The 24,501-nt window shown below is 43.9% G+C and overlaps 1 protein-coding gene across 1 annotated transcript in view; it reads right to left on the bottom strand.

The window, feature by feature from the left end:
* cdh23 (cadherin-related 23) overlaps positions 1–24,501 on the bottom strand; it is a 646,476-nt gene that overhangs the window by 4,486 nt on the left and 617,489 nt on the right. The window contains exons 51-64 of the mRNA XM_090235114.1: positions 12,693–12,812; positions 11,819–11,996; positions 11,414–11,625; positions 10,997–11,191; positions 10,513–10,626; positions 6,266–6,395; positions 5,779–6,042; positions 5,461–5,622; positions 4,793–5,049; positions 4,554–4,651; positions 4,095–4,295; positions 3,777–3,817; positions 2,662–2,722; positions 2,281–2,410 (exon numbers count right to left, since the gene is read on the bottom strand). Coding sequence (XP_090091240.1) covers positions 2,281–2,410; positions 2,662–2,722; positions 3,777–3,817; positions 4,095–4,295; positions 4,554–4,651; positions 4,793–5,049; positions 5,461–5,622; positions 5,779–6,042; positions 6,266–6,395; positions 10,513–10,626; positions 10,997–11,191; positions 11,414–11,625; positions 11,819–11,996; positions 12,693–12,812 — 2,163 coding nt within the window. The remainder of the gene's footprint in view (positions 1–2,280; positions 2,411–2,661; positions 2,723–3,776; positions 3,818–4,094; positions 4,296–4,553; positions 4,652–4,792; positions 5,050–5,460; positions 5,623–5,778; positions 6,043–6,265; positions 6,396–10,512; positions 10,627–10,996; positions 11,192–11,413; positions 11,626–11,818; positions 11,997–12,692; positions 12,813–24,501) is intronic.

Raw genomic sequence — 24,501 nt, forward strand, 5'->3', positions numbered from 1 at the left:
ATGATGTTTGCGGAGATCGCATTCACGGTAAATGCAGCAGTCGGCTCAAGCATAAATTACCTTTAAAAGTAAAGTGCAGTGCGCTTGTCAACAATGTGCCTTTGATTGAATCCCAGATGGTGGTTTCATCTTCCCTATGGTGTTAGTAGCACAATACTGTAGCACAATCCTGTGTAGTGTGGTGTTCTGTGTGGCGTATAGTGGATATTCACAAGCCCCATGGTTGGACACAGTACTTACAGTGCCTTGCGAAAGTATTCGGCCCCCTTGAACTTTGCGACCTTTTGCCACATTTCAGGCTTCAAACATAAAGATATAAAACTGTATTTTTTTGTGAAGAATCAACAACAAGTGGGACACAATCATGAAGTGGAACGACATTTATTGGATATTTCAAACTTTTAACAAATCAAAAACAGAAAAATTGGGCGTGCAAAATTATTCAGCCCCTTTACTTTCAGTGCAGCAAACTCTCTCCAGAAGTTCAGTGAGGATCTCTGAATGATCCAATGTTGACCTAAATGATGATAAATACAATCCACCTGTGTGTAATCAAATCTCCGTATACAGTGCCTTGCGAAAGTATTCGGCCCCCTTGAACTTTGCGACCTTTTGCCACATTTCAGGCTTCAAACATAAAGATATAAAACTGTATTTTTTTGTGAAGAATCAACAACAAGTGGGACACAATCATGAAGTGGAACGACATTTATTGAATATTTCAAACTTTTTTAACAAATCAAAAACTGAAAAATTGGGCGTGCAAAATTATTCAGCCCCCTTAAAACCTGTTATGGATGATGCGAATTTTCGCAGCTTTTTGTTAAAAATTGCGCAACATTTCAAAGTCCTGCTACTCATGCCAGGAATATAGTATATGCATATGATAAGTATGTGTGGATAGAAAACACTCTGAAGTTTCTAAAACTGGTTAAATCGGGTCTATGGCTATAACAGAACGTGTTTAGGAGTAAAAATCCCTGGTAAAACTGTTTACCAAAAACAAAACAAAAATATTTGTCCGCCATTCAATGAATTGTTTAAGACGAGAGAAAATATATGCGAATCCCCTGTAAACGCCTACAGCTTCCACACGATGTCACCATTGCTATCAATATCTGAATTTCAGCTCATACAAGGAGAAGACTGATCAGAGATGCAGCCAAGAGGCCCATGATCACTCTGGATGAACTGCAGAGATCTACAGCTGAGGTGGGAGACTCTGTCCATAGGACAACAATCAGTCGTATATTGCCCAAATCTGGCCTTTATGGAAGAGTGGCAAGAAGAAAGCCATTTCTTAAAGATATCCATAAAAAGTGTTGTTTAAAGTTTGCCACAAGCCACCTGGGAGACACACCAAAATGTGGAAGAAGGTGCTCTGGTCAGATGAAACCAAAATTGAACTTTTTGGCAACAATGCAATGGCGTAAAAGCAACACAGCTCATCACCTTGAACACACCATCCCCACTGTCAAACATGGTGGTGGCAGCATCATGGTTTGGGCCTGCTTTTCTTCAGCAGGGATATGGAAGATGGTTAAAATTGATGGGAAGATGGATGGAGCCAAATACAGGACCATTCTGGAAGAAAACCTGATGGAGTCTGCAAAAGACCTGAGACTGGGACGGAGATTTGTCTTCCAACAAGACAATGATCCAAAACATAAAGCAAAATCTACAATGGAATGGTTCAAAAATAAACATATCCAGGTGTTAGAATGGCCAAGTCAAAGTCCAGACCTGAATCCAATCGAGAATCTGTGGAAAGAACTGAAAACTGCTGTTCACAAATGCTCTCCATCCAACCTCACTGAGCTCGAGCTGTTTTGCAAGGAGGAATGGGAAAAGATTTCAGTCTCTCGATGTGCAAAACTGATAGAGACATACCCCAAGCGACTTACAGCTGTAATCGCAGCAAAAGGTGGCGCTACAAAGTATTAACTTAAGGGGGCTGAATTATTTTGCACGCCCAATTTTTCAGTTTTTGATTTGTTAAAAAAGTTTGAAATATCCAATAAATGTTGTTCCACTTCATGATTGTGTCCCACTTGTTGTTGATTCTTCACAAAAAAATACAGTTTTATATCTTTATGCTTGAAGCCTGAAATGTGGAAAAAGGTTGCAAAGTTCAAGGGGGCCGAATACTTTCGCAAGGCACTGTATTAACAAAGATAACTCGCTGTACTCATAGAAATTCATAAAGTTGGATAAATTAATATAAACATAAATGGCTGTACTCATAGAAATAGATGAACATATGTAGATAGCTGTACTCACGTGAGTCCGAGCAGGGCTGTTCCACAGGTCAGTGATCTCACTGAGGTTCACTGGCAGGTCTTCTTCATTATCTGCCTGGGCAGCTAGCTCCAGGTTTCGACAGAACGGGTCCAGCCAAACAGGGTTGGCCCTGAGTGTCAACAACACAGGCTTAGCAACACAGTCTTAACCACACACAGCTAACACTTCACCAGTCTAATTAGATAATGTATACACAACTGTCAGACATTTAAGATCAGTACAACATGCATCTGTGAGCTTGCAAAAGGAATAAGCCGCCACAGACATATCAATGAAATAAGGGAAGTGCAACAAAGTAGGTTTTTAAATATTTTAAGGATTTCTAAAATATAATTCACACTGTAATATGGATTGTCTCACCCCTCAAATGAGTATATATTGGTGTTGGGCATATCCAGGATGTCCATTAGACCTTGGTTTCCTGAAAAACAGACAGGTGAACTCTCTCTCTCTCTCTCTCTCTCTCTCTCTCTCTCTCTATTCAAGGGGCTTTATTGGCATGGGAAACATGTGTTAACATTGCCAAAGCAAGTGAGGTAAGGTAATATACAAAAGTGAAATAAACAGTTAACATTACACATACAGAAGTGTATATATACAGTGTTGTAACAATGTACAAATGGTTAAAGTACACAAGGGAAAATAAATGAGCATAAATATTGGTTGTATTTACAATGGCGTTTGTTCTTCACTGGTTGCCCTTTTATTCTGGCAACAGGTCACAAATCTTGCTGCTGTGATGGCACACTGTGGAATTTCACCCAGTAGATATGGGAGTTTATCAAAATTGGGTTTGTTTTCGAATTCTTTGTGGATCTGTGTAATCTGAGGGAAATATGTGTCTGTAATATGGTCATACATTGGGCAGGAGGTTAGGAAGTGCATCTCAGTTTCCACCTCATTTTGTGGGCAGTGTGCACATAGCCTGTCTTCTCTTGAGAGCCATGTCTCCCTACGGCGGCCTTTCTCAATAGCAAGGCTATGCTCACTGAGTCTGTACATAGTCAAAGCTTTCCTTAAGTTTGGGTCAGTCACAGTGGTCAGGTATTCTGTCACTGTGTACTCTCTGTTTAATTAATTATTTCCAATGTGTCAAGTAATTATCTTTTTGTTTTCTCATGATTTGCTTGGGTCTAATTGTGCTGTTGTCCTGGGGCTCTGTGGGGTGTGTTTGTGAACAGAGCCCCAGGACCAGCTTGCTTAGGGGACTCTTCTCCAGGTTCATCTCTCTATAGGTGATGGCTTTGTTATGGAAGGTTTGGGAATCACTTCCTTTTAGGTGGTTGTAGAATTTAATGGCTCTTTTCTGGATAATTAGTGGGTATTGGCCTAATTCTGCTCTGCATGCATTATTTGGTGTTCTACGTTGTACACAGAGGATATTTTTGCACAATTCTGCATGCAGTCTCAATTTCTCACTCACTCACTCACTCACTCACTCACTCACTCACTCACTCACTCACTCACTCACTCACCTGTGGATCCTGCTACAATGGCTTTCAGCTTCCTCTTGTGTCTGTAGCACAGAACAACACACAAACAGGTGAGATGATTAACATGTTTACATAGCCAAGTCAAAGTAGTGTCTCCTATCATAGCCAGTGTGAAGTAACACCATTACAAATTCCATTGAAAGAAAAAGTAATTGACAATTGAGATGAACTGAAAGAACAATCACTACTTTGATACATAAGAGCATATTGTAAAATGGAGTGGTTTAGTATGAGTATGATTATTGGATTGTAGAAGTTAAATTGGATTGGTATAATATGTTTGACAATTACAGATCTTACACTGTGCGATAGTACCAGTTCGTAAAGATGAACAACATGGCTGCCAAGAAGAGCAACACAGCTAGGATAATGATGGCCATCTGTAGCGTTGTGAGGTCATCAGGTGCTCTCCTGCTGATGGCAGGCTGGACGTCCAGGATGTTGTAATTCCTGAACAGGTTCCTCAGCTGGTCCTTGTTCTCATCAATCATCTGAATCACCCTGTCAATCACAAGACCAGGGAAGGAGAGACAATGGGCTTAGCATAGAGAGGAGTAGACTTATACAGCATGATTTTAGTGTAGTAACAATGTAATGACATATAAATATAATTACTAGAAGGGACAAAGCCCCCTCAGACCACTGCAATTTGACCGGAAAATTCATGGCTACACTAAATATGGGGAATGTCCGTTCTATCAATTACATTTCTATAGGTAATAACATGATAATAAATTATACTGCCAGGCAGCAACTGACTTTTCCACGTCCAGGATGCGGTTGGTCTGCTTGTTGACCACATGTATGAGCACGTCTGTCTGGGCAAAATTCACTCTGCCTTTCTTGTCCACGTGGAACTGAGCAGAAACAGAGGAGGAGATGACAAAGGGGGATAGTGGGCACACACATTTCATATGTAATTTCATACACTGGCATGCATGCACACACACATCTGCACAGAGACACACACATCCTCTACATCCCCCAACCCCACCTACCTGCATATCGTCCGTGTTGACTATGGCTCTGGTGATGTTGGATAGCAGGCTGATAAACTCCTCCTGGAACTGTTGAACCCGCTCTGGTATCTCGTTGATGATGATCTTCACCCGCTGGTTGTCCCGCAGGATGTAGATGTCCACCATGGTGATGTCACTGTGGCCCGCCAGGTCCCGTGCCAATACCTCCACCATGAAGTAGCCCGGGTCGTAGGCCGTGAACAGGTCAAAGGTGCGGATGATCCCATCTGTCTCTCCTAAGGTTCAGGGCCAATTCCATTGTGATTCACAGTTATCAATCGGGTTGAGGCCCATTCCTTTTCAATTCAGTCAATTTACAGTCGTAAATTCATTATCTGAATTTATATTAAATTGATCCCAACCGTTGTTATAAAGGACTGGTAAGGAGACTTTGAAGGGAGAAAGATTTATTAACATGGTTAGGGCTAATTTAATTTCTGTCAATATGTTCACCTTAATTGAAATGGAATTGATCCCAACCTTAGTTATCAATGAGTAATAGTAGGGGGCAATTCTATTTCAATTCAATGAATTGCCTACATTTTTAATTGAAATGGAATTGATCCCAACATTGGTTATCAAGGATTAACAAGGGATACTACACAAACACAGATAATAGTAATGCTAGGCAGTAGGCAGTGGCTGACCTATGATGAAGACATTTCCTATGTCCTCAGAGTCATTGGACTGGAGTTTAATGTAGCGAATGGACAGGACATGGTACAACACCAGGCTGTTGTTCCCTATGTCGTTGTCTATGGCCTGTACCCGGATCAGATCTGAGCCCACCTTGGCATCAGCTGCCACACCTAAAAGGAGAGAGAGAGAGGGGAAGGGGGGGACACAAAGAGAGAGGATGAAAGAGAGAGAGAGAGAGAACTGGTTAGTGAGAGCAGCACAATATTATCAATTCACACACATGCACATAGAAACACAAACCCCCACCCCAGTTTTATGTACAGTACCTGCAGTGTACTCCAGCTTGGTGAAGCGCGGTGGCTGGTCGTTGATGTCCTCCAGGCAGATTCTGATCTCCTGCAGGGTGGGGTCTTGGCTGGGGTCAAGGGATCTACCCCGGGCTGACCTCTGATCCCTGGGTGGGACCCAATTCCTGTGGCTGGAGGCCTTGACGATGATGGAATATACTGAGATGTCCTCACGATCCAGATCTTTCTTCACCTTCAGTATGCCCCCTGGGTTCAGGCCAAAGTTCCCCTCAGTATCTCCCCCTAAAGGGCAGGGGTGGCAATCAGTGTTACATCCATTCATAGAAGGGACAGCAACAGGCAGAAGCCCAAAATGTATTTCATTATTCAGTATTAGTAATAATGGACTGATATTTCTATATGGTCCGGTATGGATGAATCAGTGTGTTTGTGTGCGTGTGTGTTGGTGTGCTTCTGTGCCTGTGTGTGTGTGTGTCTGTAGTGTTGTGTTGTCCTCTCCACAGACCTGCTATGAAGTAGTAGACTACAGCGTTTGAGCCTTCGTCTGCGTCCACAGCTCCTTTCACATTACCCACTACTGTCCCTGGAGTAGAGTGCTCTGCCACAGACAGAGTCTGGTACGGTAGGCTGCCTCGCTGAGAGCGAACCAGACATACAGGCATGCATGCACACACACGCACACAGATACATGAGCCAGACGTAAGACAAAATCGTCACACATGTGAAACCAACACATTAGCCCCGTTTATACCTGTGTCATGACGTTGGCCTCTTTGGGTATAGCAAGCCCATCCCCCTCTCCCTGCCTCCCCCTTTCCTCCTTCAACTAGGTTGCTGTGGTCAGAGAGACGTCGTAAATTCCTGAGAATCTCCTCATGGACACACAGTATAGAGAGAGTAGATTTTCATGGAGAACAAAGGAAATCCTTCGACCTCACAGAACTTGAGGTACGAACAAATTTCATGTTCCGGAGAAAGTATAAAAGATTGGTGAAGAATCCAGCGACGAACTGGTCCGTTTGTCACAACTTGGGGAAGCTCATGGGAGACGGTGTGGCCACATGACTTCTTAGTCGACCCCCACTTCCCCTTTTGTCTAACAAGCCGCCATGCCGGTTTAGCCCACTAGGGCACATTTTCCTATCATTTCATGTAACCACATTTACCCTGTTTGTTTATGCATTTCTGTGAATTACTTAGTTAGTAATAAATAAATGATTTAACAGAATTGATGTATGGATGACTCATAGTGAAGATAACCAACAATTTATGACGTTTGGAGTGAGACATAACGCTGTTTATATAGCCTCAGATATGAGGTTTACATCTAATTGTTGTATAAGATGAATGAGTGAGTATGATACGGTTTGTGTAAATGTGTAATATGATTTTGGACTGTTTAATGAAGAAAAATACAATTCCCTTTTGATTTGAACTAAATCAGAGAACCACCCCTGAGCCCAGTTAGGGTCAGGCTTACTGGGACAGCCCCTTTTCTGCCATTCTGAATAAAACCCAACTTTGAGAAATTATCAGCTTACCTCAATTACGAGATGGCTAAAGGTTGCAGACCATGTTTTTCTCCATTCAGAGGACAAAGGTTGTAGACCTTTGAGTGTAAATATTTTAACCATTCCACGTGGTTAAACTCTTAGACTATCGATACCGACAGAATAAGAACAAGTCTTTGATATTAATTACTAGTCTGCAGCTAGGAATTCGGTATCATTGAACGCGAAGAACGACAACCGCCGAAACAACCATTCTATAACGAATGTCACTCTGAACCACAACCGAGAGAGAAAGGGAGAGAGACGGACAATTCTACAAACTAAATGAACTTTTCACCAGCGATCAAGACGACACACTGAGCGTAAATATATATATTGATTACAATTGTTCCCGAATGAGTGAGCGTTCATGTGCAAAGGATTAGCATTTCAATTGTTATAATTATCACTCTGTAGTGACTTCTTAGTCGACCCCCACTTCCCCTTTTGTCTAACAAGCTGCCATGCCGGTTTAGCCCACTAGGGCACATTCTCCTATCATTTCATGTAACCACATTCACCTTGTTTGTTTGTTTGTTTATGCATTTATGTGAATTACTTAGTTAGTAATAAATAAATGATTTAACACAATTGATGTATGGATGACTCATACTGAAGACTGGGTTCGTGCAGATAACCAACAATTTACGACGTTTGGAATTAGACTAACGTGAGGTAAAGAAAATAATTCATTAATTCGAAGACTAATTGATCAGATAAAATATCTGAAAAGTTATTTTAGGAAATTATAACTTTGTAATCTGAATATTTTTCCTTGGTGCCCCGACTTCCTAGTTAATTAGTTACATGATTAATCAGTTGATCGCGTAATAACTAATTAGAGAGAATCTTTGATAAAAACTATCAGTCTTCAGTTAATGATAGTAAAGACACGACACCTGGTTCTAACATGCATCCTTTGTCCTGATCTTGTCCACATTCAGATTGTGCCCACATTTTCAGACAGGTGTAAACAATTAAAAGACGCATTGTGATCTGATTGTGACCAGATCTTCCTGACCACCTCCGGAGGTAGTAGGCACACACAATATCTTACAAGTGTAGATGGATCTGGACAGTGAAACCATTTACAGTGCTTTCAGAAAGTATTCATACCCCCTTGTCTTATTCCAAGGTTGTTGTGTTACAGCCTGAATTCAAAATGGATTAAATAGATAGAAATATCTCATTTACATAATTATTTACAATCCTGAGTCAATACTTTGTAGAAGCACCTTTGTTGCAATTACAGCTTCGGGTCTTTCTGGGTAAGTCTCTAAGAATTTTCCATACAAAGTGTTATGTTTGGGGCAATACAACACATTACGGAGTACCACTCTCCATATTTTCAAGCATAGTGATCATGTTATGGGTATGCTTGTAATCGTTAAGAACAGGGGAGATTTTCAATATAAAAATGTACGGAAAATCCTAGAGGAAAAACTGATTCAGTTTGCTTTCCAACATTTGCCCTTTATTCTTCAGAAAATTCTTCAAGCTCAGTGAAATTAGTTGTTGATCATTGCTAGACAACCATTTTCAGGTCTTGCCATAGTTTTTTCAAGCAGAAGTCAAAACTGTATCTCGGCCACTGAAGAACATTTGCTGGTTTCTTGGTAAGCAACCCCAGTGTAGATTTGGCCTTGTGTTTTAGAATTTTGTGCTGCTGAAAGGTGAATTAAATCTCCCAGTGTCTGGTGGAAAGCAGACTGAACCTGTTTTTCCTCTAGGATTTTACCTGTGCTTGAATTCATTTTTTATCATGAAAAACTCCCCTGTCCTTAACGATTACAATTAATGATTATCCTTAATGATTATCCATAACATGACCACTATGCTTGAAAATATGGAGAATGGTACTCAGTAATGTGTTGTATTGGATTTGCCCAAAACATAACACTTTGTATTCAGGAAAAAAGTTAATTGCTTTGACACATTATTTTTGCACTATTACTTTTTTGTTGCACACAGGATGCATGTTTTGGAATCTGTTTATTCTGTATATTTGGAATATGTTTGTTCTGTATAGGCTTCCTTCTTTTCACTCTGTCAATTAGGTTAGTGTTATGGAGTAACTACAATATTGTTACTCCACAACAACATTGCAGTTTGTTTTCTCATATCACAACCATTAAACGCTGTAACTGTTTTAAAGTCACCATCGGCCTCATGGTGAAATCCCTGAGCGGTTTACTTCCTCTCCAGCAACTCAGTTAGGAAGGACACCTGTATCTTTGTAGTGACTGGGTGTATTGATACACCATCCAAACTGTAATGAATAACTTCGTCATATTCAAAAGGATATTCAATGTCACTTTTTTTTTTACCCATCTACAGTACCAATAGGTGCCTCCCTGGTCTTTGTGGTTGATTGAATTTTTGAAATTCACTGCTCGATTGAGGGACCTTACAGATAATTGTATGTGTGGGGTAAAGAGATGAGGTAGTCATTCAAAAATCACGTTAAACACTATTATTTGCCACAGAGTAAGTCCATGCAACTTATGTAACTTGTTAAGCACATTTTTACTCCTGAAGTTATTTAGGTTTGCCACAACAAAGGGCTTGAATACTTATTGACTCAAGACATTTCAGCTTTTCATTTTTAATTAATTTGTAAAAATGTCAAAAAACGTCATTCCACTTTGACGTTATGGAGTATTGTGTGTAGGCCAGTGAAAACAAATCTCAATTTCATCAATTTTAAATTCAGGCTGTAACACAACAAAATGTGGAAAAAGTAAAGGGGTGTGAATATATTCTGAAGGTACTGTAAATCACCATAATCCCGTAGAATCTGGTCACAATGCAGACACAGTGGACAAATATGAGACACATTTTAATACCATGTGTAGACATATTTATGAAAATGTGGGCAAGATCAGGACAAAGGACCCAGGTGTAAATGAGGTTATATACAAACACAGTACACAAAATACTAAATAAAAAACAAATATGAAGGGAGAGATATCTAGAGATTTGAAAAGGTGGTTTGATCACACAAACATGCTTGGTACAGAAAGAATATTCTGCCGTTTAAAGTATCACTTAGTGGTAAGGTATAAACCCAGAGTTTGATTTATAGCTGAGGAGTCCAGGGCTATGTTTCATTGCAGGAAGATGAATGTGAATTAGGGGAGAGTGGAGGGAACATCTTCCTCGAATGAGACACGGCCAAGCTCTCTAACTCTCCTCCACTCACCGGGGGCTTGAAGAAGACAGGCTCGTTGTCATCGATGTCCAACAGCGCCACCTGTAGGGGCTGGGTTGTCTCATAAGGCACGGGCTGACCTAGGTCATAGGCCACAACAATCAGCTGAGGGACAGGACACCTTCCGTTAGTCAGACATAAACAATACACATACATACACACAAGCATGCATACACACACACGCACACATGTGCATGAGCGTGCGGACGCGAGCACACACACACACACACACACACACACACACACACACACACACACACACACACACACACACACACACACACACACACACACAAGTTGCATATCAGCTTGTTCATTCCTGTCTGGGCTGAATCCTAACCAGAAATCTGCCAGGCCTTTGCAAACTTTGCATTTTTTCCATTGACCTCAAGGTATGATTCAGGTTGTCACCAGCTACAAGTGCATATGTATGGTTAGAATTGGGCCCTAGGTCGTGTGTTGTCAGTCCACTCACGCTGTGCAGGGCCTGCTTCTCTCGGTCCAGTTTGACGGCGGTGGTGATAACTCCTGTAATAGTGTCAATGTGGAAGTTCTCCCAATCTCTGTTCCTAGCGCCTGTCTGGAGGAATGCATAGCGCACCTCTCCATTCACCCCCTCATCCCCATCTGTCGCAAACACCTCATACACCAGCAGGCCTGGGGCCTGCTCCTACAAGGGGGGGCAGAAATCATTGAGATTTGAGATATCCTGTTTGTATGCACTATAACTACAACTGCAGAGATTTTTACAGTAGCGCTGTGTAGTTGAGCAACAGCTTCATACATGCAAAAAATATATATAATCCGTTATTACATTTTTACTATACTACTAGGGACTTCTAACACCATACTGTAGTACCACCAACATGCACAAGCAAACATATACACACACCTCCATGATATGCATGATGGTGCCGTTGGTGGGCCTGACGAACATGGGCCTGTTGTCGTTGACATCTATGATGATGATGTGTAAGGTGGCGGTGCCCCAGAGGGGTGGTTTGCCCTGGTCTGTAGCCACCACCGTCAGGTTAAAGCACTCAAAGGACTGCAGCAGACGGAGAGAACGCACCAGGCCTGTGTCAGCGTCCAGAGAGAAGGCATCTGATATACCATAGAGAGAAAGAGAGAGAGAGATACAGGCTTTTGTTTTCAAATCATGAATCATACCTGATTCAACTAATCAATTGCCAATGAAGACCATAATAAGTTAAACCAGTTGTGTTAAAACTGGGCTGGAACAAAAGCCTCTTACAGTACCTATGATGATGTGTGTGTGTGTTTGTGTGGCTCCTACCTGCCCCTGGGCCCTGCAGGCTGTAGTACAGCAGACCGTTCTCCCCCTCATCCAGGTCATTGGCAGTCAGCGTGATCACAGATGTCCCACTGGGCTCGTTCTCAAACACACTGGTCTCAAAGACCTGATCTGAGAACCGTGGACGGAAGTCATTCACATCCAGAACGGTCACCAAGACCTGAGAGAGACAGACCAGGGACAGGAAAATATGATGTTGCCCTGTGTGGCTCAGTTGGTAAGAGTGTGGTGCTAGCAATACCAAGGTTATGGTTTCAATCCCCATAGGAATCATAATACACATATTACCAATGCAGAGATATACACAAAGCAGACAGTTTATTAGGTACACCCACCTAGTACTGGGTCGGACCCCCTTTGCCTCCAAAACACTCTGAATTCTTTGGGGGAAGGATTATACAAGGTGTGCCGTACAAACGTTGCTCAATTGGTATCAAGGTACTTAACATGTGCCAGGAAAACATTCCCCACACCCTTCCACCGCTGCCACCATCCTGTACCATTGACAACAGGCAGGATGGGTCCATGGTCTCATGTTGCTTACGCGAAAACCTGGCACCGACAATCATACTTCATTCAAAGTCGCTTAGGTCACTTGTTTTGACCATTCTAATGTTCAATCAAACAGTAACTGTTTGCCTGTGCCTGTCTGCCTGCTTTATATAGTAAGCCACGGCCACGTGACTCACTGTCTGTAGGAGTGAACCATTTTTGTGAACGGGGTCCTGTCCCTAATAAACTGGCCACAGAGTATTTTGAACATACATTTTCATTCACATTTTAGTCTTATCCAGAGTGATTACAGTCAGTGTATTCAACTATGTTTACTTGTGTTCTACTACAGTATGAATCCCACCTGAACAGATTTCTCCCGTCGGTTGTTGGGGCTGCCCCCAGGGTTGTCCCTAGCTATGGCCGTCAGGGTGTAGTGGTCTTTAGTCTCTCTGTCCAGTGGAGACAGAATGTAGATGTCACCCTGACAAGAGAGGGAGGAGGAAAAGGAGGAGGAGGAGAAAGAGGAGAAAGATGATTATAAAGTGTAATTATTAGGCAGTTTCGGGGAGAGAGTTTAGGCTTCAGACAACACATCTAATCCACAGCAGGAACTTCCATATTTGGGTTTGTCTTCAGTATTGGAATGCAGCCAGAGCAGGAACTCCTTCAGCTTCTTTGGCATCCAACGTTTAGGTGCATACACCGCCACCTACTGTACTGATGTGCCATTCACAGCCTACCTACATTCAATTATTTGATATGGTAATACAACATTTGGAAAAAGGAAAAGGAACATTGCCCTGCCAACTATTAGCCCTCACTAAAAAAAAAACAACCCCATTCCACTTTTTAACCCTATCTAGTCCTACTCCAGACTAATGGTCTGATAGGACATAACACTACCACTCAACACCTCCATAAGCTGTTTTGCCGTAAATCAATTCCAAGTGCTTCTCTGCAGCTGCCACCAAAACCTCTATTTTGTGTGACTTTTGATCCATTTCTGCAGTACAATTGACAAACATGGCTGTACAGTACCAGTCAAAAGTTTGGACACACCAACTAAATCAAGGGTTTTTCTTTATTTTTTTTATATTTTCTACAGTCGTGGCCAAAAGTTTTGAGAATGACACAAATATTAATAAAGTTTGCTGCTTCAGTGTCTTTAGAAATTTTGTCAGATGTTACTATGGAATACTGAAGTATAATTACAAGCATTTCATAAGTGTCAAAGGCTTTAATTGACAATTGCTGTACATGAAGTTGATGCAAAGAGTCAATATTTGCAGTGTTGACCCTTCTTTTTCAAGACCTCTGCAATCCGCCCTGGCATGCTGTCAATGAACTTCTGGGCCACATTCTGACTGATGGCAGCCCATTCTTGCATAATCAATGCTTGGAGTTTGTCAATTTGTGGGGTTTTGTTTGTCCACCCACCTCTTGAGGATTGACCACAAGTTCTCAATGGGATTAAGGTCTGGGGAGTTTCCTGGCGATGGACCCAACATATCGATGCTTTGCTCCCCGAGCCACTTAGTGCTCCATCATGCTGGAAAAGGCATTGTTCATCACCAAACTGTTCCTGGATGGTTGGGAGAAGTTGCTCTCGGAGGATGTGTTTGTACCATTATTTATTCATGGCTGTGTTCTTAGGCAAAATTGTACTTCTCAGCCACTCCCTTGGCTGAGAAGCAACCCCACACATGAATGGTCTCAGGATGCTTTACTTTTGGCATGACACAAGACTGATGGTAGCGATCACCTTGTCTTCTCCGGACAAGCTTTTTCCGGATGCCCCAAACAATTGGAAAGGGGATTCATCAGAGAAAATTACTTTACCCCAGTCCTCAGCAGTCCAATCCCTGTACCTTTTGCAGAATATCAGTCTGTTCCTGATGTTTTTCCTGGAGAAAAGTGGCTTCTTTGCTGATCTTCCTGACACTAGGCCATCCTCCAAAAGTCTTTGCCTCACTGTGCGTGCAGATGCACTCGCACCTGCCTGCTGCCATTCCCGAGCAAGCTCTGTACTGGTGGTGCCCCAATCCCACAGCTGAATGAACTTTAGGAGACAGTCCTGGCGCTTGCTGGACTTTCTTGGGCGCCCTTCTTCACAACAATTGAACCGCTCTCCTTGAAGTTCTTGGTGACCCAATAAATGGTTGATTTAGGTGCAATCTTACTGGCAGCAATATCCTTGCCTGTGAAGCCCTTTTTGTGCAAAGCAATGATGACGGCACGTGTTTCCTTGCAGGTAACCATGATTGACAGAGAAAGAACAATGATTCCAAGTACCACCCTACTTTTGAAGCTTCCAGTCTGTTATTCAAACTCAATCAGCATGACAGAGTGATCTCCAGCCTTGTCCTCGTGAACACTCACACCTGTGTTAAGGAGAGAATCACTGACATGATGTCAGCTTGTCCTTTTGTGGCAGGGCTGAAATGCAGTGGAAATGTTTTTGGGGATTCAGTTAATTTGCATGGCAAAGAGGGACTTTGTAATTAATTGCAATTCATCTGATCACTCTTCATAACATTCTGGAGTATATGCAAATTGCCATCATACAAACTGAGGCATCATACTTTGTGAAAATGTATATTTGTGTCCTTCTCAAAACATTTGGCCACAACTGTGCATTGTAGAATAATAGTGAAGACATAAAAACTGTGAAATAACACATACGGAATCATGCAATAACCAAAAAAGTGTTAAACAAATCAAATTATATTTTAAATTCTTCAAAGTAGCCAACCTTTGCCTTGATGTCAGCTTTCCACACATTTGGCATTATCTCAACCAGCTTCAGCTGGAATGCTTTTCCAACAGTCTTGAAGGAGTTTCCACATATGCTGAGCACTTGTTGGCTGCTTTTCCTTCACTCTGCGGTTCAACTCATCCCAAACCATCCCGTCCCCTCGAGTTCGTGCCATGGGGAAGATCTTTGTGGGCTACACTCGGCCTTGTCTCAGGATAGTAAGTTGGTGGTTGAAGATATCCCTCTAGCTGTGCTTTGGCAAAGTGGGTGGGGTTATATCCTGCCTGTTTGGCCCTGTCCGTGGGTATCGTTGGACGGGGCCACAGTGTCTTTCGACCCCTCCTGTCTCAGCCTCCAATATTTATGCTGCAATAGTTTGTGTTGGGGGGCTAGGGTCAGTCTGTTATATGTGGAGTATTTCTCTTGTCTTATCCAGTGTCCTGTGTGAATTTAAGTATGCTCTCTCTAATTATCTCTTTCTCTATCTTCACTCTCTCTCTTTATCTCGGAGGACCTGAGTCCTAGGACCATGCCTCAGGACTACCTGGCCTGATGACTCCTTGCTATCCCCAGTCCACCTGGTTGTGCTGCTGCTCCAGTTTTAACTGCTCTGCCTGTGGCTATGGAACCCTGACCTGTTCACCGGAAATGCTACCTTGTCCCAGACCTGCTGTTTTCAACTCTCTAGAGACAGCAGGTGCGGTAGAGATACCCTGAATGACCGGCTATGAAAAGCCAACTGACTCCTGAGGTGCTGACCTGTTGCACCCTCTACAACTACTGTGATTATTATTATTTGACCCTGCTGGTCATCTATGAACATTTGAACATCTTGGCCATGTTCTGTTATAATCTCCACCCGGCACAGCCAGAAGAGGACTGGCCACCCCTCATAGCCTGGCTCCACTCTAGGTTTCTTCCTAGGTTCCGGCTTTTCTAGGGAGTTTTTCTAGCCACCGTGATTCTACATCTGCATTGCTTGCTGTTTGGAGTTTTAGGCTGGGTTTCTGTACAGCACTTTGTGACATCAGCTGATGTAGGTAGGGCTTTATGAATATATTTGACTGAATTTGATTGATTGATGTTGAGATGTGTCTGTTACTTGAATTTGAGCACTTTCTGAGGCTGTTAACTCTAATGAACTTATCCCCTGCAGCAGAGGTAATTCTGGGTTTTTCTTTCCTGTGCTGGTCCTCATGAGAGCCAGTTTCATCATAGCAATTGATTGTTTTTGCGACTGCACTTGAAGAAAATTTCAAAGTTCTTGAAAATATCCGGATTGACTGACCTTCATGTCTTAAAATAATGATGGACTTTCATTTCTCTTTACTTATTTGAGGTGTTCTTGCCATAATATTGAATTGGTATTTTACCAAATAGGGCTATCTTCTGTATACCACCGCTAACTTGTCACAACACAACTGATTGGCTCAAATGTATTAAGAAGGAAATAAATTCCCCTATTTAGCATATTAAAAGGCACACGTGTTAATTGAAATGCATTCCAGATGACTACCTCTGGAAGCTTGACACCTAAAACACTGTAGGATTTTCAGAACAAAAGCCCCCACGGGATAACTGGCACTTCCTACCTTGACCTTATCTGGCAATGACTCAGCATGACAGACAATGTCTTCTCTGTTTCCCCACATTCTCCACCGGATCTATGTCTCACCAAACGGCAGCAGTCACAGACACCAGGAATCTTCCATTTGAACTGCTCCTCCTCAACACTGAATAACACCTCCATTATCACTCCTTTCAACGGCGCCCTGCTCCGGAGAGCAAAGCAAGTCACAATACTTGTCCCTAACCGCATAATCCGGAGCGCCCACTCCCTCTCGGCCGAGGAAACAATAATTCTTCACGAGTCGACTCCGAGTTACCTTCACCAACTCAAAATTCCCCAACCTCTTCTCCACCCAACCTGACACCACACATGGATCAGCCAGAATGCAAAGATCCATTCTGTCTACAAATCTCACTCCCACTGGGCCAGAATCATCCTCGGGGTGAGGCCTGAACTCGGCGGTCCTCACCGCAGGTACTTCATCCTTACTCTCGCCAGGTTTCATCTCTGAACTATTGGAGCACGTATCCCTCTTTTTGCACTTGATGCGAACCTACCACACTGCTTCCCTCTTCACTCAACATATCAGCATTCATCACTGCACCTGCCACCACAGTTAATCCATCCTCACTCTCGTCCCATTCAATTTCCTCCTCAAGCTCTCCAAAAGTTCTGTAAGAACCTCCACTCCCCCTCCTCCCTAGCCTTCTCAGCCACTATCACCCCTCCTCTGTCGCTGCTCCCGCAGTTCCAATCACCTTCTTGGCCACTATCACCCCTCCCTCCTCCTCCCTGCCTTTGTCATTTTGAGGTCAACCAACAACCTTTGTGCGAGTCTTAACACTAATTTGACCGACATCCCCAAACTGGGGAAATAAACCCACAGTTATGAAGGCAATATCAGAGCAAGATCATGCTAAAGATGGCCGTGACAGCACCAGCTCCAAAAGACAACCTGGCTAAAGACTTTGAGGATATTCACCGGCTCCTGGAAAAACTACCATAAGAGAAAAACGGCCATACCTCCCTCTCCCTTCTACGTTTCCCTGCTCTGGACAGTCCAGCACAACCTTGGTCCATTACCAGGGTCTTTCCCTGCGCTGGGTAGTCCGGCACAACCCCAGTTAAGGGGGGGTTCAGCACAACCTTTGTCCAAGACTGAGGACTGGGCATTCCTTATACTATATTCTCATCCCTTCTACTCCCTTCTGCTCTTTTCGCCTCTTCAATGCTAAACACACCACCTGCCACTCAATGTTCTCCACTGTAGTGCATGTCTACAAGCAAAACTTCAAAAAGATTAAGTGATTGACTTTGCACCTTGCCTGGACCAAACCTTTGACCTCCTGAACTTCCACCCTACACTCCACACCTCCGGTTCCCTTCTTGCAATCTGCTACATAGGCACAGATGGAAGCGAATTTCCAGCTTCCACTGCACAGCCATCACATGGCCTTCCTCACATGCAACTCACCATGCCGAGACAGAGCCTCCCGCTTCCACCATATGGACATCACATGGCCTTACCCACACGTGCCTTGCCACACAGAAACAGAACAGATCCTCCAGCTCCACCAGGCAGCCATCACACGACCATCCTCACATATGCGTCGCCCATCCCAGGACGGGTCTGAACCTCCTGCACGCTGTGACTCAACTCAGACCCGACCAGTGGCTACTTGTTGTCAGAACGCCTCTCTTTCCTGTATAATTCAACATGCTAGCAACTACAGCAAATGTTAGATAGCTATTGCATTTTTTAATAGCCTTTATTATGTCCAATACATTACCAAATGTAACTTTAAATTACACTGAACAAAAATGTAACATGTAAAGTGTTGGTCCCATGTTTCATGAGCTGAAATAAAAGATCCCAGAAATTTTCCAAATGCACAAAAAGCGAATTTCTCTCAAATGTTGTGCACACATTTGTTTCCATCCCTGTTAGTGAGCAATTCTCATTTGCCAAAACAATCCATCCACCTGACAGGTGTGACATATCAAGAAGCTGATTAAACAACAAAAGGCCACTAAAATGTGCAGTTTTGTCAAGTTTTGAAGGAGCATGCAATTGGCATGCTGACTGCAGGAATGTCCAACAGAGCTTTTTCCAGATAATTTAATTTTAATGTCTCTACCATAAGCCACCTCCAACGTAATTTTGGAGAATTTGGTAGTACCTCCAACCGGCCTCACAACCGCAGACCCTGTGTAACCACGACAGCCCAGGACCTCAACATCCGGCTTCTTCACCTGTGGGACCAGCCACCCGGACAGCTGATAAAACTGTGGGTTTGCACAACCGAAGGATTTCTGCACAAAATGTCAGAAACCATCTCAGGGAAGCTCATCTGCGTGCTCGTCGTACTCATCAGGGTCTTGGAATTCGGAATCGTACCCGACTTCAGTAGGCAAATGCTCACCTTCGATAGCCACTTGCACACTAGAGAATTGTGTTCTTCACGGATGAATCCTGGTTTCAACTGTACCGGGCAGATGGCAGACAGCGAGTATTTGGGAGAGCGGTTTGGTGGCGGTGGGGTTATGGTATTGGCAGGCATAAACTATGGACAACGAACACAATTACATTTTATCGATGGCAATTTGAATGCACAGAAATACCGTGACGAGATCCCGAGGCCCATTGTCTTGCCATTCATCTGTCGTCATTAAGTCATGTTTCAGCATGATAATGCACGTCCCCATGTTGCAAGGATCTGTACACAATTCCTGGAAACTGAAATTGTCCCAGTTCTTCCATGGCCTGCATACTCACCAGACATGTCACCCATTGAGCATGTTTCAGATGCTCTGGATCGTTGTGTACGACAGCGTGTTCCAGTTCCCGCCAATATCTAGCAACTTCGCACAGCCATTGAGAAGGAGTTAGACATCACGTATCAACAACTTTGAATACCTCTCCTCCTACATCCATTACCACACCCTTCAAATTTCCCCTTACGAGCCTCTGTTCATCACTGACAATGGCCACCCCATCGCCAGACACTAGTTTCAGGCACACCTGAAAACCACCATCTCCCACCCTGGTTACCCTGCTCACCTCTATTTCTTCCACTCCTTCCGGATCAGAGCTGCTACCACGGCAGCACTTAACGGCCGCCCCGCCGCCATCATCAAGCACCTCAGCCGTTGGTCATCCGAAACCTACAACACTTACATCCGCTCAAACCCAACACAGGTCTGATACTCCGAACAAAAGCTTGTCAGGCCCTGGGCCTAATCACAACAGGATTCCACCACTTTCCCCAATGACAAGACTAACCTCCACCGGCTGGCCGATGCACCAACAATCCAACCCCCAGACATTTTCAATCATGAAAGGTTCTCACGCCCACTTTCGAGCTCATTCAACAAGCAGAAGGATAAATTCCCTACTTACCCCTCCAGTTGGCTGGATGGTCCTTTTGGGGGGGTGGGGGGCAGCTCAACTGTGGGCCACTACCGGGGGCCCGCCAGCAGGAGGGACAGCACAACCTTGGTGTACAGCCGGGGGTTGACCCAGCACAACCACATTTCAAGACCGGGGCCTGACCCTGCTGGGAGGCCAGATACCAACCCCGATTCATGACCTGGGGCTGGCCTCCCTGATCAAAATCCACGGAAAAACCCTCATACCAAACTCCACCAACTACTACCCCTTCCGACCCACCGTCACTTGCGCATGTCATTTTCCAAATTTGCCCTAACGAAAAATGCCCCTTAGATATTCATTTAGAATCCTCCAATCCTCTAAATGTAATTATTGGTGGAGAGCCATATAGATTGCAGAATTGTTGGGAAGATATTTTCGATGGCACATGGTTTATGAATTGACACGCAATTTTCCGTTCCTCCTGAAAGCACTAACAGTGCATTCTCTCCGTCGCCCACACACACTTTAAACATGTGGATAATAAAGCATTTAAAGGCTGACATTGGTTGATTTTATTAAATCACTTGAGCTGACATGTTGCGGTTCATCTGATGAAGGTGCAGATGGCCTATTTATATGATGAATATGAAATTATTAAATATTAAAGCATTAGACCTCTCACTAAAGGCGTCAGTCATACAAAAGTTATACTTAAATCCAAACTGGTTTTGCAGCACGCAGATTCCAGATTGCCTTTGCTGATTGCTCATCATCTTCAACCATCAGCGAGTAGATGGCTTGAATAGTCTTGCTGGAAATGGAATACCATGGTAAATGCTGGATTTTTGATAATAATAATAAAATAAAAAGGGCCCATTTTCTCACCCCATGTTCAAGAATAATCTTTTCCCCTTTATTCAGATTACAACAGCTCAGTTTCAGTTACAACTGCTCACTTTCGGTTATGCTACCAAGTGGCTATGGTGGAAAACGCCCTTGTTCAGAAGCAAGCACCAGTTAGCCTTGAGCTAGCCTCGAGCTAGGCCCATCTCCCGGCTAGCAAACAAAGTACACCAACTACAATACCTCTCTTGCCAATTGGTCTGGACCCTTTGTTGACACGAAGCCCCGCCGATCCATCATGACTGGTATGCTGACGTAATTCGGCCTATGTGCTCTCAACCAACCTCTGCGTCGTGGATGTCAGTGAAGACCCTTCTGCTAGCCCGTCCCGCTAGCTTCCTGAACGCTGTGTCTCCAACTCGCCTAGCGTAGTAACGACCACTGAACGGCTCCCTGTTTCATCTATTGCTGCTCATTGGACCCTATGATCACTCGGCTACACAGCTGATGCCTGCTGGACTGCTCATTAACACAGTACTTCATTATGTTTTTCTGTCGGCCCCAGCCTCGAACGCAGGCCCTGTGTGTAGCTAACTGACCCTCTCTGCCCATTCATCGCCATTTACCCATTGTTGTTGGCTTAGCTGTTTACCCGTTGTTGTCTTAGCTCTCCCAATCAACACCTGTGATTGCTTTATGCCTCTCTCTAATGTCAATATGCCATGTATACTGTTGTTTAGGGTAGCTCTCATTGTTTTATTTTACTGCGGAGCCCCTAGTCCCGCTCAACATGCCTCAGATAGCTCCTTTGCCCCACCTCCCACACATTCGAAGACCGCACCTAGCTTAACTGGCGCCTCCAGAGATGCAACCTCTATCATCGTCACTCAATGCCTAGGCTTACCTCCACTGTACTCGCACCCTACCATATCCTTGTCTGTACATTACACCCTGAATCTATCCTACCACGGCCAGAAATCTGCTCCTTTCATTATCTGTTCCCAACGCACTAGACGACCAGATCTTATAGCCTTTAGCCGTACCCTCATCGATCGTGAGAGTTCGTATTGTTAGGTGACCAAAACTGGGATATGCTTAACACCCCGGCCGCCCTACAATCTAAGCTAGATGCCCTCAATCTCACACAAATATTCAAGGAACCTACCAGGTACAACCCCAAATCCGTGAACATGGGCACCCTCATGTACACCTCTGCTGTTTTCAACCAGGATCTCAGCAATCACTGCCTCATTGCCTGCGTCCGTTACGGGTCCGGGGTCAAACGACCACCCCTCATCACTGTCAAACGCTCCCTAAAACACTTCTGCGAGCAGGCCTTTCTAATCAACCTGGCCCAGGTGTCCTGGAAGGATATTAACCTCATCCTGTCAGCAGAGGTTGCCTGGTTGTTCTTTAAAAGTGCTTTCCTAAGCATGCCAATTTAAAAAAATGTAGAACTAAGAACAGATATAGCCCTTGGTTCAGTCCAGACTTGACTGCCCAGACTTGACTGCCCTTGGCCAGCACAAAAACATCATCTAGCATCGAATAGTCCCCGCGATATGCAACTTTTCAGGGAAGTCAAGAACCAATATACGCAGTCAGTTAGGAAAGCAAAGGCTAGCTTTTTCAAACAGAAAAAGGATACTGTAAAGTCCATGGAGAATAAGAGCACCTCATATCAGCTGCACACTGCACTGAGGCTAGGAAATTCTGTCACCACCGATAAATCCATGATAATCGAGAATTTCAATTAGCATTTCTCTACAGCTGGCCATGCTTTCCACCTGGCTACCCCAACCCCGGCCAACAGCTCTGCAACCCCCGCAACAACTGGCCCAAGCCCCGCCCCGCTTCTCCTTCACCCAAATCCAGACAGCTGATGTTCCGATAGAGCTGCAAAATCTGGATCCCTACAAATCAGCCTGGCTAGAAAATCTGGACACTCTCTTCCTAAAATTATCCGCCGCCATTGTTGCAAGCCGTATTACTAGTTCAACCTCTCTTTCGTATCATGTGAGATTCCTAAAGATTGGAAAGCGGCCACATTCATCCCCCTCTTCAAAGGGGAAGACACTCTAGACTCAAATTGTTACAGACCTTTATTCATCCTGCCCTGCCTTTCTAAAGTCTTCGAAAGCCAAGTGAACAAACAGATCACCGACCATCTCGAATCCCACCATACCTTCTCCACCAAGCAATCCGGTTTCTGAGCTGGTCACAGGTGCACCTCAGCCACACTCAAGTTCCTAAACGATATCATAACCGCCATCGATAAAAGACAGTACTATGCAGCGTTCTTCATCAACCTGGCCAAGGCTTTCGACTCTGTCAATCACCGTATTCTTATCGGCAGACTCAACAGCCTTGGTTTCTCTAATGACTGCCTCACCTGGTTCACCAACTACTTCTCAGATAGAGTTCAATGTGTCAAATTGGAGCGCCTGTGGTCCGGACCTCTGGCAGTCTCTATGGGGGTGCCACAGGGTTAAATCTCAGGCTGACTCTTTTCTCTGTATAAATCAATTATGTCACTCTTGCTGCGGGTGATTCTTTGATCCACCTCCACGCAGATGACATCATTCTGTATACATCTGGCACTTCTTTGGACACTGTGTTAACAAACCTCCAAACGAGCTTCAATGCCATACAACACTCGTTCTGTGGCCTCCAACTGCTCTTAAATGCCAGTAAAACTAAATGCATGCTCTTCAACCAATCGCTGCCCGCACCCGCCTGCCCAGCATCACTACTCTGGACGGTACTGACTTAGAATATGTAGACAACTATAAATATCCAGGTATCTGGCTAGACTGTAAACCCTCCTTCCAGACAAATCTAGAATCTGCTTCCTATTTTACAACAAAGCCTCCTTAACTCATGCTGCCAAACAACCTCGTAAAACTGACTATCCTACTGATCCTTGACATCGGCGATGTCATTTACAAAATAGCCTCCAACACTCTACACAGCAAATTGGATGCAGTCTATCACAGTGACATCCGTTTTGTCACCAAAGCCCCATTTACTACCCACCACTGCGACCTGTATGCTCTCGTTGGCTGGTCCTCACTACATATTCGTCGCCAAACCCACTGGCTCCAGGCCATCTACTAGTAAAGTGCCACCTTATCTCAGCTCACTGGTCACCATAGCAACACCCACCCGTAGCACACGCTCCAGCACATATATTTCACTGGTCATCCCCAAAGCCAACACCTACTTTGGCTGCCTTTCCTTCCAGTTCTCTGCTGCCAATGACTGGAATGAATTGCAAAAATCACTGAAGTTGGAGACTTACAGTATATCTCCCTCACTAACTAAGCATCAGCTGTCAGGCAGCTTACCGATCGCTGCAGCTGTACACAGCCCATCTGTAAATAGCCCAAAATCCCCATGTTTGTTTTGGTTTTTCTTCTCTTTTGCACACCAGTATTTCTACTTGCAAATCCTCATCTGCACATCTGTCACTCCAGTGTTAATTGCTAAATTGCAATTACTTCGCCACTATGGCCTTACTTACTTCATTTTCACACACCGTCTACAGATTTTTCTATTGTGTTATTTACTGTCCGTTTGTTATCCCAAGTGTAACTCTGTGTTGTTTGTGTCGCACTGCTTTGCTTTAT

The sequence above is a fragment of the Oncorhynchus mykiss genome, chromosome 1, assembly GCF_057628025.1.
Source record: "Oncorhynchus mykiss isolate SJ-2025 chromosome 1, ASM5762802v1, whole genome shotgun sequence".
NCBI lineage: Eukaryota > Metazoa > Chordata > Actinopteri > Salmoniformes > Salmonidae > Oncorhynchus > Oncorhynchus mykiss.